The sequence below is a fragment of the Thermobia domestica genome, chromosome 2 (assembly GCF_964235325.1).
Source record: "Thermobia domestica chromosome 2, izTheDome1.hap1.1, whole genome shotgun sequence".
Lineage (NCBI taxonomy): Eukaryota > Metazoa > Arthropoda > Insecta > Zygentoma > Lepismatidae > Thermobia > Thermobia domestica.
The window spans coordinates 151889195-151909364 of NC_137455.1; the positions used below are offsets into that span (position 1 = coordinate 151889195).

The 20170-nt window shown below is 35.4% G+C and overlaps 1 protein-coding gene across 1 annotated transcript; it reads right to left on the reverse strand.

The window, feature by feature from the left end:
• Nucleotides 1-7923: 7923 nt before the first annotated feature.
• LOC145676458 (protein lethal(2)essential for life-like) lies at nt 7924-19557 on the reverse strand. The gene is made up of 3 exons (XM_081747267.1): nt 19406-19557; nt 11410-11838; nt 7924-9196 (listed from the first exon to the last, which is right to left on the reverse strand). The coding sequence occupies exons 2-3, from the start codon at nt 11836-11838 to the stop codon at nt 9068-9070; spliced, it is 558 nt and encodes a 185-aa protein (XP_081603393.1). The 5' UTR covers nt 19406-19557; the 3' UTR covers nt 7924-9067.
• Nucleotides 19558-20170: the final 613 nt, after the last annotated feature.

Sequence of the window (20170 nt, forward strand, 5' to 3'; positions counted from 1 at the left end):
CGGGAGTAATTGGCCACAAATGCGATACGTCTGTCGACTCACACACGAAGGACTCTGATAAAAAAATACGTTGTACTAATCTTTGCATGCTTGCTAATATAACTGTCGAGTCATTTCAGAAGGGAAAAAGATAATCAGTGAAACCATTATACAAGAATTACATATGGACAATTTCAAAGTACTGCAAACTACAGAAGAACTAATTTAGTCCAAGTTAGCTCACTACGGCTTTTATTAGTCCAAGTTAAAGAAATACAACGACTTAATTTGCATATCAGTAAGAAAAGTGAATAAAGATACGAATTATTTGAGTCCACTTTGGCTCTGACCCATTTATACATGAATAGTTACAAAATATACTTATGATTTCAATAAATGCCTCTCGTGGAATTTGTATACCTCCCCTCAAAGTACGGCATTTCAATGTATTTTATCAATAGTAAACATTAAAACGAAACAATATTTAGAATTTATTTGATTGCAATTGCATAACAATAATAACAAAAATAAAAAATCACAAAAGAAACATTCATAAACTTTTAAAAACGTTGCTTTTGTAGCATAATCTCTTTGAGTAATGAATGGGGAATTTAAGTCTGAGTATAATACGAATAATATACGGGAGTGAAACGTGATAACCCACAAATGTGTGTTCATCAAGATTTTACGAACATTTTTAGTTTTTTGGTTTAAACCAGCCAACCCTTGTCTAGGATCATGATTTTTACATTATTATCTTCAGAATAAAACAAATTTTCAAACGGTACCCTTCAAATGTCTCCGTCATGTATCTGGGGCGGGTAAATCACGAAAAAAGGAATTCTTTGTTAAAAATATCTTTTTTTAAATTTTTACCTCTGTGGACCCCTCCCCCTGTTTTAAGGCAGAGATCTAAAACAAATCTGAAAAATACTGAGGGGTACATTGAGTAAATGTGCAAAATTTCAATCTTGTAGGTGCAAAAGTAAGCCCGCGAAAAATAATATTCCCCAAATACCCCAGATTCCCGCATAAAACAGGATCTCAGGTAACAGTTTCCTGAGACAGCTCTATTTATCATAGTAGCATAGTACGTACATCATTTTCTTCAGAATAGAACAGCCTTTCAAACGGTATCATTCATATGTCTCCATCTGAGGCGGGAAAATCACGAAAAAAGCTATTTTTTGTTAAAAATATCCTTTTTTAAACATTATTGTCTCTCTGGACCCCGCTGTTTCCACGCAGAGATCTAAAAACATCTGAAAATTATTAAAGGATGCACTGAACGAGTGTGCAAAATTTCAGTCTTCTGAATGCAAAATGTAACCCGCCAAATAATAATAATAATAATACGCATAACAAAAAATATTTTTTTAAATTTATGACGTCATCACACACTATGCCTCAACGCAGAAAGGCGTGAAAGCATATGTAACGTGTTCTAAAATGCCTCCAGTCTTGAAGAAAACGAAGGAAAAAGCCTTATTGATACTTTTTTAATCGAATAATGAAGATTCTACCTTATCACCTAAAACTAGGTATAGGTAATATCATTTAAAAGGTCAAGCATTAAGGAAAAAGTACAGCAACGTTTATCAAAATGACACTTTTTTCACAAAAGTTACTGATATTTGGCAGGGGCCTATTTTTAAAAACTCAGAACTAGCTTGCGGCATGAAATACATAAATTTGGCCTAAAGTTATAAGATTAACCAAAAAAAGAAGAAGAAGAGGGTATAGGACCCCTCTAAATCCGCCCTATTATCTGGGAACAGACAGACACGCACAAAAAAGAATTTTCGTCTGAAATGTCGATGGTGATTTCCCCGTGGGAATAGTTGACGATTTTAAAACCCAAACCCAATGTTACGAAAAGAAGGAAGGAAAGATTGCTCCGTTACCTCTTGGAAACGGGATTTTCCCTAATCATCCTCTGCATGACACTTATTTTCATACAGTGCTGTAGATACTGTACATTTGAGTCACATTGTAATATGATTATTATAAGAGGTTTTTTATACCTCTTGTATTCCATGAAAGCAGTTTTAATGTTTTCCTGTTCCATAAAAACTTCAGTTTTCGTTACGTACACACACGATTTATGTTATAAGCATTACGGAGCTGTTCATGGCGCAGAAAGGTAGGGTGACCAGATTTTTTTAAATCCAAAAGAGTATATAAAAAAAAAAAATTGACTAAGTATGAAGACAAGGTGAATTACAGTGTTTTATCCAATGCGCATGCAAATGAGAAATACTTAAAACAGTTTTACTCGCCATCATTCATACTTCTGCGACGATCTTGCTTTCTTGAGTAAGTTAATGTCATACTTTATTGCCAGTCTGAACTCTTCACAGGTCATGCTTACATTGAACTTCACTTTCATCACTTGTTCCAGTGTCGACACTGTGAGTTGACTTTTCTCCTCGCTCCAGTAAGTGTTAATAACACTGAAGAGCTTCTCACAATCAACATTAGTGCCCGGTAAAGTAAACAAGAATTGCACGAGTGGCACAATCACTTTTAAATTTGACCCAGCCCGCACTAAATCTTTGTACACTATTTTCCATTTGCCCATCATTGTCTCTCTTTTCTCTCCCCATTGTTCAAGGTGTTCTTTAACACATCTGGATATTGCACAGTAACTGTCAAAAATATCATCATTGAATTCCAACGAACTGTCTACATGTTTTGCCTGCTCATAGAAATATGCAAACGACTCCTGAAATTCTTCATAGGTAACTGATGTGTCAAGTAGTAAATGATTCATCTTGTTTACTTCTCCGAAGAAACGTTGTGACCACGTCTCTAAGTATGTTATCACTTCAAACTTAAACCTTCTTGACACTGAGTAGGCATATTCCTCTTTTATATTCCCTTCTTTTACAAGTTTCGTAAGTAAATTTCTAGCAGAAAACGGATAAAAGTTTTGTTCAATTCTATCTTTGTATTTCCTCAGAAGTTCAAAATATTCATCAGGAACTTTAGTCGCTGTTATATCCTCCCTCTCAATTTTTGTAATTGTTTCAGTGAACAAGATCAGCTGAGTATGCAGGAAATACAACCACAACTCACTTGTTTCGTCTCGAAAGAAATTGACTATTGGAACATTTTAATCACTCAAAAAGTACCCTGTAAGTGGTTCATACTGACGTATATTTTTTTCTGCACACGGCAGCAGAGACAAGAATCTCGTCTTTGAGCGATACAAAAGACCCTCATAATGACAGCCAATGACACAAAACTTTTTCAAATTTTTATCCTTACAGTAAAAATACTGAAATGGTACTATATTTTAAAAACCAAATTCTCAATATCGATCGGTATTAGTCTCGAACACGCCACAGAAATTCCATTGTGAAGAATGTGAGCCCCACATCCGATAGGCAAAACATTTTTCTTCAACCTGCACTCTAGTTCGCTATGCACATTTCCTGTTTTATTTTTTATGCTTCCAAAATTTACTGGTGCATTATCAGCTAGAAGACCGATGACCTTATTTTCCAAACAAAACTGACGTAATGTACCCATTAATACGTTCGATACAGTTTCCGAGATTTCATTTGATATGCTATGAATTTTTAGAAGACATGCTTTTACATTCAAGTGTTGTCAACGTCCAAGTTTTTACAGGAAAACAAATGCAATTTTCAATGGGAAAATGCATTAAACGTTAAATGAAATTGAAAATACCACAAAAGAGTATAATTCGATATTTTTGGGAAGAAAAAAAGAGTATAGAGTATATGAACCTCGAAAAGAGTATGTCTGGTCACCCTACAGAAAGGTTAAATTTGACATTGAATTAAATTAAAGCCTGGAGTAATTATTATTATTGTTTGTCTCATTCAGTTTGTTCGTGAATGTATCTTACTTTATATATATATATATATATAAGGAACAGCTCAACTACGAAGACTTATCGTTGACAATTTGAAGCAAGTCAAAATTGTATAATAGGGCATAGTCAAATGTAGAAGAATAGATTATTGATTCCAAACAAACTATTGTTACATAATAATACAATGGGTTGCATTAGCATATGAATTCAAATTATGTAAGTGTCACACAGTACCGGATCTATAAACCACAAGACCCCGCGGCGCGGGGGGGGCGGACCTTAAGGGTCCAAGGGCTTTCATTTAAGGTCCCCCTGCACCTTGCCTGTAAATACTAATTTTCAAAACACTTGAAAAAGAATTACATTTTCTCAATAGTTTAATTATTTGAACCAACTAATGAGCTACCAGGACTAACAACCACGCACGAGATATATCACTTTCACTAATCAATCTAAGCTTAACCCAAAGGCCAGATTAAGTATCTCAGTCGTGATATTCAAAATCAAATCATCCATTGACTGTCTTTATATTTAAGAGCTAATTTGTTGAAGGGGATTAAAAGAATGCCATTTTTCTCATTAATCATTGATACAACTCAATATTTATTCAATTCTTTACTCGGTAGCTTTTACAAAAGTAAACGATATCTTAGGAAACGAAGTTTCTAGACAGGTCTAGATTGAAGAAGTGCTTTTTGAATTTTTACATGTACGTAATCCAACTGCATCCGGACTTGCAACTCTACTGTTAAGTCATTTGGAGAAATTAGAATCGTCTGTGAAAAAATGCAGAGGGCAAGGATATGATGGCGCTGCGGTGATGAATGGTGCTTACTCAGGTGTTCAGAAGAGACCTCAAGACATTGAGGAACGAACTATATATATTAACTCAGGCACGTAACCAGGATTTCGTGAGGGGATGGTCCGTGACATGAAATACTGTGGTCATCACACCAGGGACTCTATCATTCTAAACAATTTTACTGGAACATATATTGGTTCTTTTAGCCAGGATTTCGTAACGGGGGGGGGGGGGGCGTGACATGAAATTCTGAAGGCTCAGGAGCTCGATCAATCTAAACTACTTTACTATCAACATATGTTGTTTTGTGAGGATATGTTTGTAAGTATTTTAATAAACTATGAAGAAATCTCGAGTAAAATAAATTTTAAAAAAGTATTGAAAACGATTATACAATATTTACATGCTTCCTCTGTTTATTCAAATATAACAATTTTCCTTTCATTATGACCTCAAAAAGTACATACTCAATAATGTCTTGTAAAATATTTTGCAATATCTGCGTTCCTTTCTCTGTTGAATCAAATGTTAACAGAACTTTCTTTCCACATATATTTTTGTTTTTATTATTCCGTCAACTACTGTCTGTTTCAAATGACAGGTTAAAGGAGCAGTAGAAAATTGTTTTTTAAATAACGTGTTTGATATTGCAAGGATGCGACAACGAGAAATTATGATTTAAAAAATTTCCACGCTGTTACACAACGGTACTATGCTTTAGAATCTTGAAATCTCCCTGACTAGTAGCAGAAATTCTGAGAATTCTGCAACTTTTCTAGAAATTTCAAATTCCCTGACTCTTCCAGGATATGTTGCTCACCTCGCAACCATGTATTGCAAGTAATACAAATTTCCTCATAAGAAAGAGTAACCAAAAGCTTCCTATAGTTTATTTTTAACGCTGATCCTTCTTTTTCTCTTTTCATTTTGTTTCGTCCTTCCCTATTTTTTCATTTCTGGTCTCAAAGGGGGGGGGGGTCCGGACCCTCCCCTTGGCTACATGCCTGATTAACTACGCGGTACATAACCTAAACCTTGTCATTAATGATGCCGTCAGAGGTGTAAAAGAAGTTGCTAGTTACTTCACAACGCTCCAGAATGTGTACATTTTTTGGCCAAAGTATAAACAGGTGGAATATCCTGTATTATAGACAGGAGAATCATAGATGTCGCTTTGAAAAAGTTCAATCCAATCAGATGCGCCTCATAGTATCAATCCATTGCAGCTATCAGGTTGAGGTATGCTGATGTAATGAAAGCTTTTCGAAAACTTTCACTGACAAGTAAGAAGGCTAACGAGGTATTAGAAGCAAAGTGATTGACGAAAATCATGGTTCCAAAGATTTTGTGTTTCTGACTGTGATGCTGCCAAAAATATTTTCACAACCTAACATCGCATCTCAATTTCTCCAAACTAAACAAACTGACTTAGAGAAGGCTTGAAGAGAGCCGAGAGAAATTGAAGAAAATGAGAGAAGAATACTATCAAATGAAACAACAGCTATCAAATGAGTTCACAGCTGTTTTTGCGAACTGGAAAATCAACTCTGTGTTCTTAGAAAAAAGACAACCCAAAGTGAAAAAACACTTCGACAAACGGGTAGAAAATCATCGGTTTCCGGACACAAAGGCTTGTTTCAGGGTTAATGTTTACAATAGACTTCTAGATATCGCGTACAATGAAATAGAGAACCGTTTTACATCGTTACAAAATTTTTGATGAATTTTCGGTCATATTCCCGATCATAGTGCTTGTGAACCTTCCAGGCGAAGAAATTTTAGTTAAGGCTGAAAAACTACAAAAGAAGTATCATCAAGGCATTGGTCCATCGCTCCCATTGGAATTAATTTCCCTTCGCACTGGACTTAAAAACCATATTTCAAAGATCAACATTGTTCTTGAATTGGCGCTATTACTATACTTCGAGTTTAAAACTATTGCCCCAAGTTATCCTGAAGTTTAGACCACTCTTGTTTTATTCCTGACTTTACTCGTAACTGGTTTCCGCTGAAAGGTCATTCTCAGTCTTAAAGGGGATCAAGAGCTATTTAAGGTGTTTAATGACACAAGAAAGAATGAACGACTTGGGAATGTTGGCAATCAACCACGAGAGGGCTTCGACCATTGAAAAGAGAGATCTTATATGGAAGTTTGCGGAAGTCGAGAGGAAAGGATTTCTTGTAAAACGTAAGTATTTGAATCTTTGTTCCGTAGCAAATAGAACACTAGGAATATTTCATTTAAATGTACTATTAGAAAAAGTATTGAATACCGGGGCCCGAATTTTCTAGATCCGGTATTGGTGTCACATATCGAGACATTATGGATGAGATATATCAGAAGAAGCTCTCCCCGCTGTCTCGTTGCTAGCACGTGAACCTTTGGTACCTTAAAATTTTGAACGTATTACGGTGATCTAGATTTCACCTTAAACTGTAGGTCCATGTCTCATATACCTTCGATGCTGAAAAGGGGTGCTAAATCTTACTTATGTAAGGACAATCTTATTAGCGTAGGTTTAATGTTGTATTTAAATCAAAGTTACGTCATATTTTGGACATCTTGTACAACAAAATTTTCCTGGTAATAACTGAAACAAATCTGAGACAGCTGCTCAATGTTCGTACTTATATATGGTACGAAAAGTTCATTGTTTGATCTCAGTGAGAGAGAGAAGATTGTACCTTAGTGTTCATATATTTTCTTTCACCTTTGATCCACTAGCTACTTCGAGCAGTGGTGTACACAGAAGTTTGTCAAGGATAGGGTTCAAACTCCAAAGTTCACATAATTTCAGGTGTTTATATACATATCTTAATATTGTATTTAATAAATGTTTATTTTATTGCATAATATCTTGCTCAAGGGAGATTAACCTGAAGACTTCCCGTCCCTCTGTCTTCGATCATTGCTTGCATCTCCCTTAGTTTCTGAGCCATACACTTTATATAACAGACTACTATTGTAGAATTTCAACATTAAAAATCTTCACGGATTTCATTTAAAAATTGTATTTCAAGAAGGATTACAAAACAATAGTATACAGTTATAACATAATAGCATTATATTCAGTCTTAATTAATACAAATAGCTTTCCTCATTGATACTTTCTCCAGGAATATTGAATAGTTATCCAATATACAGAGTGGACCATTTATGTTGAAATTCCTTTGTAACTTTTAAACTAACAGATAAAATTCGATGAAATTTAGTAACATGCAATTGTCGATGGGGACATTGACATATTCTGCAGTAATACCAGATTAACACTTGCTGAACAAACCAAATTAAAAAAAAAAAAAATACATTACGTGAGTGTATTACATATTTCACATCTATGTGTTAAACGAAAAGTTACAATACCATATTTATTATTCAGTGTTACAAACTAAGGACGCTACAGTATCACAAACATCTGTAAGCATCCGAAGTGCGGAGGCCTCTATAATAGTAATAATGCAAGCAGTGTTCGAAGTGAAAAAAAAAAGCAGAAGCGGTATGTTTTATTATGATTTTGACTCAACATACCGGCTATTTAAATATTGTCTTGATTACTGAAAAACCAGAGGCGGTATGGCATACCACCGCATACTGCCAAACTTCGACCACTGAATGCAAGTGAAATAAACATGTCAATGCACATCAGAAATTCCTTAATGTCCAATACGTATTATGAACGTATGACATATTTCTAGCATCAACAGGGACTGAAAAACTTATTCTTCAAAAGTTTTATTTCGAAAAAGTGCTTAGCTAAGTATAACCAATCACGTAAAAGGTTTACAATAAATATAAAGATTATAGTGCCGTTTACAGAAATTTTATATGTCAACCAGCTCCGGAGATATGATCATTAGTAAAGTTTACAGTACTGCTCAAAATTATGAAACTGCAAGACATTGTAATTACAACTTAGAATTCAAGTCATATCGTGGTCATAGTATTCGACACTAAAGTACTCGCGATGAGCATTGACATATACGTCTCACTGGTATTATTACTGTTATTAAAGTCCTTCAAAATCTGGATATTTACAGGTGTTTGTGACACTGTAACATCCATAGTTTGTAAAACTGAGTAGTAAATGCGCTATTGCACGTTTTCGTTTAATATATAGATTTGAAATATTTTAATAACCTGACGTAATATATCATTTTTTAAAAAAAAAAAATACAACTTTATATTGAGTTGGCCACACTGTTAATCGGGTGGTATTGTGGAGTATGTTAATGTTCCCTTATCGCTATTTGCATGTTACAAAATTAGATCAAATTTTAACTATTTGTTTAAAAATTGTAAGGGTGTTTCAAGATAGATGGTCTACCCCATAGACTGCATTAAATCATTTCAATATCAGTTGCAGAGAAGCTAATTCAGGATGAGCTAATGTTGGAATTTATCTTGTCTTGGTCGTGGTAGAGATTGATGTTGGAGAGGTCCTTTACTTCTGCTGTCCCTGTTGTTGCTGTGGTGCTTGTTGTTGTTGTTGAGGTTCGCCTTGTTTAAGAGCCGGTTGTCCTGTTTGCACAATGGACACTACCCTTTCATTTGATGGTGGTGGTGGTAACGCCTACAAAATATTAAAATAATAATAATAATAATAATAATAGTTAGAAACTAACTATCTGTTATATAAACATCTTATATTTCTAAGCAAATTTATTATGTTTAATAATTGCATCACGTGCATATATTTCACATTTAATATGTATTACAATTACAGCGTTAGGTTGAATAATTTGCATATTCAACATTTATGTAAACGGCAGGTGAGAGCACATGTGGTTCGGATCCCACGCTAGGCTGTAGGTCCACCTCTTATATAGTCCCGCTGCTGAAAGGGACACAACTAAAATCAAATCAAATCAAAAATTTCTGTAAAATCAAAATGTATTACAGGATTTGGCTCATTCTCACTCCTCAGGAAAAAAAATATCTATTAGAAAAACCGGACTTCAGGAGGAAAATATATTTCTGAATTATTTATTCCTGAACATCGGCTTTTATGTCTAGTTAACATAGAAAGGGGTACCTCAGAAGCTTGAAAATACATTGTGTATGTGGTATCTCAGTAATCATACATTAAAAAAATATTTTTGATGTTATTAGATGAAATTTCACCAATACTGACTTCCTGCTTTTGTCTCGTACTGAAATGTGTTCGAAATACTCGGTTAGTATTTTAACATTTTGGGTTCGTAGTAGACAACTCGTGATAAGAGCACGAGTAAAGTTAATCTATTTAAGACAATTCACATAATAAATCTATTATTGTGAAATGACAAAGATTCCTGCATTTAATATCACGTTAATGATTTGTTGTGTAATGGAATGATTACTTAAATAGACATGTAAGAAAGAACCCGAAATAGGCCATGCAAGATCATGGTTGGTTGATTTCGAGCACCGAGGCTATGTGAGACGTGGACCCACAGCTTAACGTTGGATCCGATCCACATGAGTCCCCACTAGGAATCAGACTCGGGTCTTCCATGTCGAAGGTACATATGCTAACCATATAGCCACGAAAGAGTTTTTAAATGTCACTAACCGCTGATGTGACAATGTGTTAACACTGTAGCCCAGTGGTAGAGTGCTCACCTTTGGCGTAAGGGCTCCTGGTTGGAGAGTTTGCAGTGGACATTGTGTTCGTGAGTTTTCTCGGGGTTCTCCCATTTCCTGTCGCATTGCCATTCCATCAATTCTTTCATAATAATTCACTATCATCAATCATTCGTCCTCATTAGCCTGAAGGGTATAATCGTTGGACAAAACTTTAAATTTATTTCTTATTACTAGGCTTTCTTTCAGAAAATTTTGTCCATAGGCGTAGCGAAATCAAAATGTGAGAGGATGCATTGGGGCACTGCTAAATGAAGAACATGCACCACAACGAAAGTGACATGAAATCGCATATATTTTTGCTCCAGGGGACGGCTGGCTAACTCTGGGAAGCCAAGGTCCCTATCGGAAGTATGTCTGGAAGAATTACTGCTTACTACAAGTAGAAAAAAGAAGTAAATTATTTGGTAGTATACCCAGTAAGTTTTCCTAGGGGACAGGCGTTTACATATATGCATAATATATATTATTATTTGTGCAGCATGCTACCTTATTGAAACCTGGACTTTGACAGTTTGAGAGGCAGGAATCATAGAGTGTATAAAATGTACCCATATGCTATTCATTCATAAGGGGGAAGAGGTCGGTTTATTGTAATTCATTCATTTGACTTTGCATTTACATGGGTATAAATAAAACCTCGAAGAAAGCATCAGATAAAATTCATTGAGTATGCTTCTATGGCAACAAAAGTAACCAAGTGAATGATTGATTCATTTCAATTATTTTAACTTACTGACGTGGTTTAAAATATTTTTGTTAAAAAAAAAAACGTTTATCAACACAGAACAGATTAACTCTATTTGTGAAGATGTTATCATTTGGGAGGCCTGTTCCCCTATTTGTGCTACACTCCTGGAATTGTATATTTAGCCTCTTCTTTGATTGTCTTGATCTATATTCTATAGCTATGCATGTTTTCTCTTAAAGATTTCAAATCTGAAAATCATCCAATGAATTAAGTCAAGTATCACACTAAAATACGAACACTGAACCTCATTATTTCTACGTCTGTTAGTATGATGATACAAGATACTGCTGAGAAACACACAAAATAAACGTTATTACAAGAATCTTAGTTTTCGAAGTTTATTTTATTGGTGTAATCTGTTATATGCATGATTTGATAATTAATGGTGTTCTTTTTCGTTTGACACTTACCTTTCGTGGTGCGGAAACAGTTAATACGCCATCTGATGACAAATTTGACACCACAGCTTCTGGTTGGACATCTTGTGGTAGGACATAACGACGAACGAAGTGCCTGGAAATGAACCCATGCTCATCTTGCTTTTCTTCGTGCTTGCCTTCAATTACTACACTATTATCAACAGTTTTGACGGTAATTTCGTTAGGAGCAAACTGTTGGACATCCAGAATCACCTCAAATTTATCTTGATCCAATTTGACGTTGGAAACCCCGCTGTCATGTGCCGACAGAAGGCGCCAAGGTCTAATATAACCAGATCTCAAAACTGGTTGGTATAGGTCATCGCGCAGTAAACCCATTCCAAAATTTTGGTCGAAGAGTCGTAGAGGACGCTCAATATCAGACCACCAATCACGGAAGACAAGTGGAACAATGGACATCTGAAAGTAAATGATCGGAGATTTGCTTTTATTTGCTTTTTCTAAAAATACACACTGTGTTATTCTAATACTTTGGCTCTAAATAAAGATTCAATGGTTAAGGAAAATCTACATTTGTTACATTTAATTCCAACTTTCGGTAATACATAACTTTGCAAAGAGAGATGGATGGTCATGTTTTTGATTAAGACTGTACGTATTAGTTATGTATGTTCATAATGTATGCATTTATACGTGTGCATTTATATATATATATAATGTTTGTGTGTGTGTGTTAAGTACGCCTATGTTCTGGCTTGAAACACTGTCAAAATATCGGGATAAAATAAGAACTGCGGTGAACCAAGAAAGTGCAATGAACACTGGATTAGACAATTATCTAGTTAATAAAGCAATATTTAACTGTCGGGTATATTTTATTTATCAGTATTGTGCTATAAAAATACTTTAGAGTTAGCTGATTATGGAAAAAACTTCCTTTCGCTAATACGTTGATTCTAACTAACCGACATTTGCGATTAAATTTTGGCACGTTACTCGTGTTTAAAACAATGGCCGCCATGTTTCTACGTCATGTGTCGGTTCAGAGAAACTGTCTGCTCCGCTCAGAAAGATACGATGCATGTTGTCAAATATCTACGACATTGTAATAAAGCGAAGAATTAAAAACCAAAGATAGAATTTAAGGTTTCTTTGAAAAGTAAAGTGTTTGTCTATTTTTTTATAATCAACTATTTGAATATATTCGAATATCTAAGGACAAAGTTATAGTGTACTAATATGCAATATTATACAACAAAATATCAAACACATATACTGAAGTACTGTTTGGAAATAAAGTCAATGCATTGAATTTAATAATCCACTTAGATATGTACGGTAACTAGTATTACTTTCCATAGCAGTACAACACAATCAGTATCTATGAACATAAGTTGTGCAGTTCTTATAAATTCTGTAATGTAAGCTACATGTATAAGGACATGAAGGCTGTTGGGATAGTAATTTTATTTAGTATCTTTACGTAAATGAGCACCCTGAGTTAATATACAAATGAATGTCCTCTTGGGTCAGCAACTGATCTTACTAAACAAATGTTAACCATACTTAAGAAAAAATCAACGATATAAAAACACGACGATTTCATGGTAAAGTGCTAATTTCTGGTGTGCAATTTCGTCGTAGATTCGATAAGGAATGCATTCAGGAGAATGGGAGAGCACAAGGAAGTTTACCTAGGAGGTAACATTTCCCCAAGTAAAAATAATCTAAATTTTCTGAATTCAATGCTAGGACTCAAGATGATAATCATATCCATGAGCTATCTGGGAATTCTTCAGAACTATTATCAAATTTCTTTACACATTAACAGTATTATTCCACTGTCGTTTTCTTTAGCCAATGAAATCTATTCGTAACTTAGTTATATACATTTCATGGACTAGTATAAACGATATCATTGGTAGACTTTGATAAGAATAGTCCATTTGAAAATAAGTAGATCGACTGAAGTTATTTAAAACATCAGTTAACATTTAAATCAACAAATAAACAGATGTAGCAGCACAGTAATGATAAACTAGTTCCGATTGGTTGATTACCGAATGAAATTACTAGTTTCACGTCCCGTTTATGCCATGTACGCTAAGAGAAACGGATAACTAATGAAAGTGAATTATTACAAAATAATTAGTGAGATGGTCATGTGGCAGGAAACGCCAGAACCGCGAGAAATCTCACGGGCACAATGATTCCACCACCTACTCGCATGGTCTAGAGATTGAACAAGAGCCCCCTTGTACCAGAAGTGAGCGCTCCACCACTGATCCATTGTTTCCTGATTACTGAATAAGTACGAATGTTTGTAGTACGTCGTAACGAGTAATATTCTGTTGCAGTGACTGAGGCAATATACAGAAACCAACCTAAAATAACGAAACTTAAACAAAGAGCTGAACTCTTAAAACATTTGCTTTTATGATTTTTGTTTTCCTTGTGGAGCTCAGAATATGTATTAAACGCAATACTTTCCATATCTAATCTTTTGGAAGTATACCACCATATATCAAACATTACTCACTCTCAGAGCTGACGAGAGAAAAAATGTAAATATGTTCGTATGTTCAGAACACTAGAGCTCCTTCGTGGCTAACCGGTTAGCGTACGCGCCTTTGGCGTGGGAGACCTGGGTTTGATTCCCGGAGGAGCTCATGTGGTTCGGATCCCACGTTAATCAGTAGGCCCGTCTCATATAGCCTCACTGCTGAAAGGGACTGCAAATCAACTCAGAACACTATTTTCATGTGAGGTTGTTGAAAAAGTTGAAATTTCGAATTAATAACACATGTACGTAATATATTTTGAATTTTTGTTAATATTTTTTGTGTTGAGACTCGAAAACCCCCGAGCCTCAGGTGATTGGAAATGGGGCCTAGATAATTTAAATCCAAAATACGTAGGCCTATCTATTAAATTGTACTTGTATTATAATTGTACCTTGTTTTGAGACCTGGCACCCAGGTCAAAAGAAAAGTTTTCGAGCACTGCACTTGTTCATGATGCTATTTCGAGAGCCTAACCATCTGTACTAGTAATCGATTATTTATACATACCAGCACTACTATGCCGATATAGGACAAATTTGAACATAAAAAGATCGGGAGGGTCAATATTCATCTTAGCGATCTCGAAAGCTATTGCTTAGACACTAATATCGGCCGTTTTCGATTATTTTTAAATGTCGCCACCTTCCCATCCCCACCCCAATCCCTTCGCTCACACACACATATACCTATTATGCCAATAATGCGTTAAAAGATTTTAGGCCATGGTTCACTTATGTACCAAAAAATCATCAAATTAGGAACATCGTTATATTCATTTTTGTTTGTATAGAAAATTCCGTCTGTGCCCCTTAAAACAGAAATTTCCAAAAACACTGGGACATGTTTCCCCGTATTTTTAATGTAGAGTTCATATACCGAGTATCATCTTGCTATCTTGACGGGCTCGTGAAAGTGAAATTTTTGAATCCTTGGACACCCTTTGATAAGCCCTTCCGGATAACTAATAGGACAAAAGCCTAACTTAGGCCAGAGTCCACTTATGCATTGAAAATCATTAAAATCGTTTCAGTAGTGTAGGAGGAGTTACGCATGTAACATTTTTACATTTCATTTATGTATATAATATAGGTAGATATAGATAAAGGTATGTTGAGAAATTCATCGCCTTACCCTTGATGAGTTAAGTTGATTTACAGTCCCTTTCAGCAGCGAGGCTATATGAGACGGGACCTACTGATTAACGTGGAATCCGAACTACATGAGCTTCCACCGGTAATCAAACACAGGTCTCCCACACCACTGACCCTTGATGGATTTCTACCTCAAGCTATTGGTATTATTCTTAAGCCCAGTGATTTAGTTGAAGAAAAATATTTACCGGAACGGCTTGCAACACGGGTCACGAGTCAATATGCTACTAAACTGCCGAATATCTAAGGTAAGTATTTTCTAGAACCAACCATGTTCCGGTCTAACTAGATGACTGCTTAAGCCTCAAAGGAAACAGTTTCTTAAGTTAAAAGTGAATTAACCACTATCTCCTTGAGTGATTTTAAGCTCGAAAAACAGGCTTCATTGAAAGTCTCAAAAGAAGCATAACATTATTTTTAGCACTAACGATGAAAACTATAGAATATTTAGGATTTTTTTAACGGATGAATTACTCACTCTCCTGGCTCTGACTAATTTCATCTCTGATCAATAGGACTTATTTAGGAGACCTCAAAGAAACCACTCGACATGTTTCGTATAAATTGAGTAGTATATTGGAATGTTAATGGTTAAATATTAATTCACCTGTTTCAACTCCAAGTAAGAGACAGTATTAAAAGATACGAGAATCAGAGGATGGTTACGAGATTTTATTGTGGAAGAATATTTAAGATTGAAATAAATTTATTCCCATATTCTTAATTGATTTCAAGCTTAAGTAATGGGGATTGATTGGGAAGCCTTAAAGAAAATATCGTCACGTTGCGTCATCAAAATCGACGAATTTCGTACGATAAACCAATTTTCAATTCGAAGTTGGATGTATTCCTTTTCTACCCTATGAAAAGAACATATTACTATTACAAATCATCAATTTTTCCCAGATATAATATTCTCAAAAGGAACTTTAGTAATCCACTATGTATAGAACTCTCAGACATCCCTGTTTAGCCCTCTATCATCTCCCCCCCCCCGCCCGATGAATGTTCGAAACTCGAAATGTCCCGGTTTTCCCTCTAATTCATAAGTTAATATCACTCGTGTGATATTTTAAAGAATCCCGCTTTTATTGGCATAGATACTCAACTTATAGTAATAATCTATTTTTTACTCACTTTTGGTGAGTGTTGATATGTTATTTAATTAATTGATTTCAGTAAGAAGCAAATTGGATAACTATGAATATTCTGCACATTTTTATACAGTGTCCCGGTTTTTCAGTCTACAATTATGGGAACCCTAACCATTACGGTTTTTTTAAAGATAGAATCGAATTATAACATATTGCAGAATTTTTTATTGAATCTGTTTGGACCCGGGTTTGATTGCCGGCTAGAGCTCATGTGGTTCGGACTCCAAGTTAACCATTAGGTCTACGTCCCATATAGCTTCTCTAATTAAAGGGACGCTAAACTCCGTATACTACCCCTGTTAATAAACTATAATTTAAGTACTTTTTTTTTTTCGAGAGCAATTATTTACGCTATATTGTAGAATTTCTAATGAAATTATTTATTCATGAAATGTGAAGAATTTCTTTTTAAAAAGTCAAAATTCCTAGAACGCTACCCATTCTCGATTTTACTGACCAACGAATAATACCAGAGCATGAAAATTATTGATAGGGGTAAAGTGGATCTGAAAGGTAGGGGAACGCATGACTTCACGCCGTCCCCGTGCCTATTTTTGTCCATTGTATTTTTTTTTAGAAAGTGGGGGACGCCATAGATATTTTCTAGAAGTGGAGGGAGTCCCCCGCGTTCTCCTGCACTTTTACTCCTGTTGATAGTGTATATTTATTTGTGATGTGTGAACAAAATTGATAAACTACAATTTTACGAAAAGTTTTGGCTTTTGATATATTGAACGGTACTACCTCTAGGAATCAACGGCACCGACTTTCCAAAATTTATACGGGTGCATATTAACGGCGAGACGTGTTATATGTTTTCAGGGGAGACTCGAAAATGAAATGAAATCTTTCAGTTTTACGTTCCACGGTTATTACGGTTAGGCTAAAGGAGACGGTGATTACGAGAAATGAATGGAACGGTGGAATGAAGGAAGTGGGAGGAAACGGGAGAACCCCGAGAAAACCCACGAGCACGGAGTTTGTCCAGCACAAGTCCACACGGCGCGCGCTGGGACCCCAAACACCGGAGGTGAACGCTTTACCACGGAGCCACCGCGCCCCCCAGGGGAGTCTCGATATTTGATTGATTTATTTTTACTTAAAATCCTTGTCACACAGGCTGTGCTGTGATAAAGTAAAATATGCCTGTACTATAAGGATAAGTTGGGGCTGCCCTAGCTCAGTAACACACACGGCTGACTTAAACACAAGAGAAACGTGTTCAAACCCGAGTCCATGGTTAAGGACAAGTTACTGTAATGAATATTCTTAACATATCTAATAGTAACATTAAGTGAGAAATATTTAGTTCATTTTGTTTTTATCAAACTAAAAATGTTACGGGTGCGTCGCACCCACAAGATTATTTGTGTGGGTGCTGGAGCCAGAGCACCGACGTAATCGGCGCGCATGATATGAATCATCACGTTCAGATGAACATAATAACTTAGATGTAAATTCATTGAATTATTATTATTATTATTATTATTATTATTATTATTATTATTATTATTATTATTATTATTATTATTATTATTATTATTATTATTATTATTACTTTCAATAATATTGCCTGAAAGTTAAGGAAAAAGTATGTAATGTGGCATGCGACTGGAGTAAGGAGCATCGTGTAAGTTCATCATTTCAGATTTTGATTTGAGTGTGGATGGAAGACGAGACTCCTCCACCGATATACAGTAAGTGAATTTTCATGATTTTCGCAAACATTACTATAAAAAAATCATATATATATAATATAGTGGTGGATCCAGGATGTGATCAAGGGAGGGGCTAAACCTTAGTGTGCCGCTTTATCCAGTGTAAAGCAGGATTGAAGCCCATTTTAGCTTCTATAGTACACCTTGAATTCGCCCCTGCATATATATATATATATATATATATATATATATATATATATATATATATATATATATATATATATATATATATATATATATATATATATATATTTCAAACTAGGCTTACTAAAGTGTCAACCACCTGGCTAACTCGTTATATTTATTTATTTATTTATTTAACAATCACCAGATACAGCTCAGAGGACATTTTATACTGGATATCGAGCAACAACAACAACAATAGAAAGGATTTGGTAGGTATCGGCCAGGGCGTGTTTTTTAGTGATACCATCCCGACATTTGCCTGGTAGGACTGAGGAAAACCTTGGAAAAATCCCAATCAGGATGATCGGCAGCGGGAATCGAACCCACGACCTCCCGAATGTGAAGCCAACGCTCTAGCATAAGCATTAACATTCGACAGAATGGTGTTTTCATATTCAAGTTTGCTTTTAAAAAAAAATGAAAATTTATTAAACAAGGGCATTCACACTGCATCATATTAATTTCACCTATTCATATTTTTCAGTGTAGTTTTGACCATTTTTAAAACTGTTTTCTCCTTTGAAGTCACATATATCATTACATGTGAAATTCCTAAAATTTAATTTAGGGAGGCAATGCACCAGTACCGTCATTTAAGATTGCTAAGGGAGCAGGGATCTTAGATGGTCTGTCGACATAAGAATTTCATGTTTTGTTAGTATACGTATTACTACACAATTTATTAAATAGTGTTTCTCAAAGTTAGAAGCAGGGGCGGATCCAGAGGGGGGCGATCGGGGCGATCGTCCCCTCCAGAAGAGGAAACTTTCTTATTTGATACATATAAATAAAACCCATCACAACATTTGGAGCCCTTAAAAGTAGCAATATGACAACCACCGCCCCCTCCAGAAGTCGGTCCTGGATCCGCCCCTGGTTAGAAGGACAATTACCCCTTGCCTTCCCCAAATGATGCTATTGCAATGTACTTGAGCTCAGAAAACGCAGACAAATTAGAGAATTTCGGAAAATCTATGCGAATGGAAGTTTTTATTATCAAAATGTGGACATGCCCACATAAATGCTGACGTTTGGTAACCTATCCCAAACTCAAGGGAGTGGATTTCCTCCTGTGCTTCTCCAAATGACGCCCTTGATCCACACCATATGATGTCTTTTTCCATTGCCTAATGTAGAGAGTGGGATCTGAATCATTGAAAAATATCATGATTTTTTTTATACTAAAAAAGCCAATGATTAAAGAAAACAACAATAACACAAACAATTCAAGTATCATATGTAAACACACTTACCTTCTCAGTAGGCGAAGGTCAAGTGAAAAAAGAAAATAAGAAAGCAGGTCAAGAAACTCGTGCTTTTGCTTTCAGTTTGAAGCTCTGTTGTATTACTGTTACTGTGAGGGATGCAAACGCGTATGTGTATATATAGAGTAGGAAGAAACAGGTGACGTCAGAGGCTCAAGGGAGGTGTGTTTCGAGAGTTTTCCCACTATCAATTGCTGCCAAGTCAAGAAACAGTAAAGAATCTCAACGTCACTGTTTCTAGATTGTACGATCTACATTGAACATTCCTATTGTATTTAAAAATAACTTTGTGGCGGTCCGGAAGTTTCTTCCAATAAAAATTAGAAGTCACTATAGAAGCTACCAGAAATAACTTCTTCCTTTAGATGTTACTGTAACTAAATTGGTATTTTCGAGAAATGCTTGTTTTGCTCATGAAAAGAGCTACGAGACTGTTCGAACATGTTCTGTTAAACCTTGTTTCAAAATTTATACCAAAAGGGTGTACTTTAACAATAATGATAAATTCAGATGTAATTTTCTGAAATCTTTTATCATATAAATAATCTAATGATCGGGTGATCTTATAAGTGTTAGACGATCAGTTGCAATACCTGTATGTCGCAAATCAATTAGATCATTAGTATTAACTACAGAGCATGGTTGTTAGTGTCCCTTTACCGTTTTCTTGTGTTCATGCAAAATAGTTTTGATTTCATTTCTATTCGTATTGTGCACTTCTTTTCTCTCATGTTAACAGCCCTTCCCCTGGTC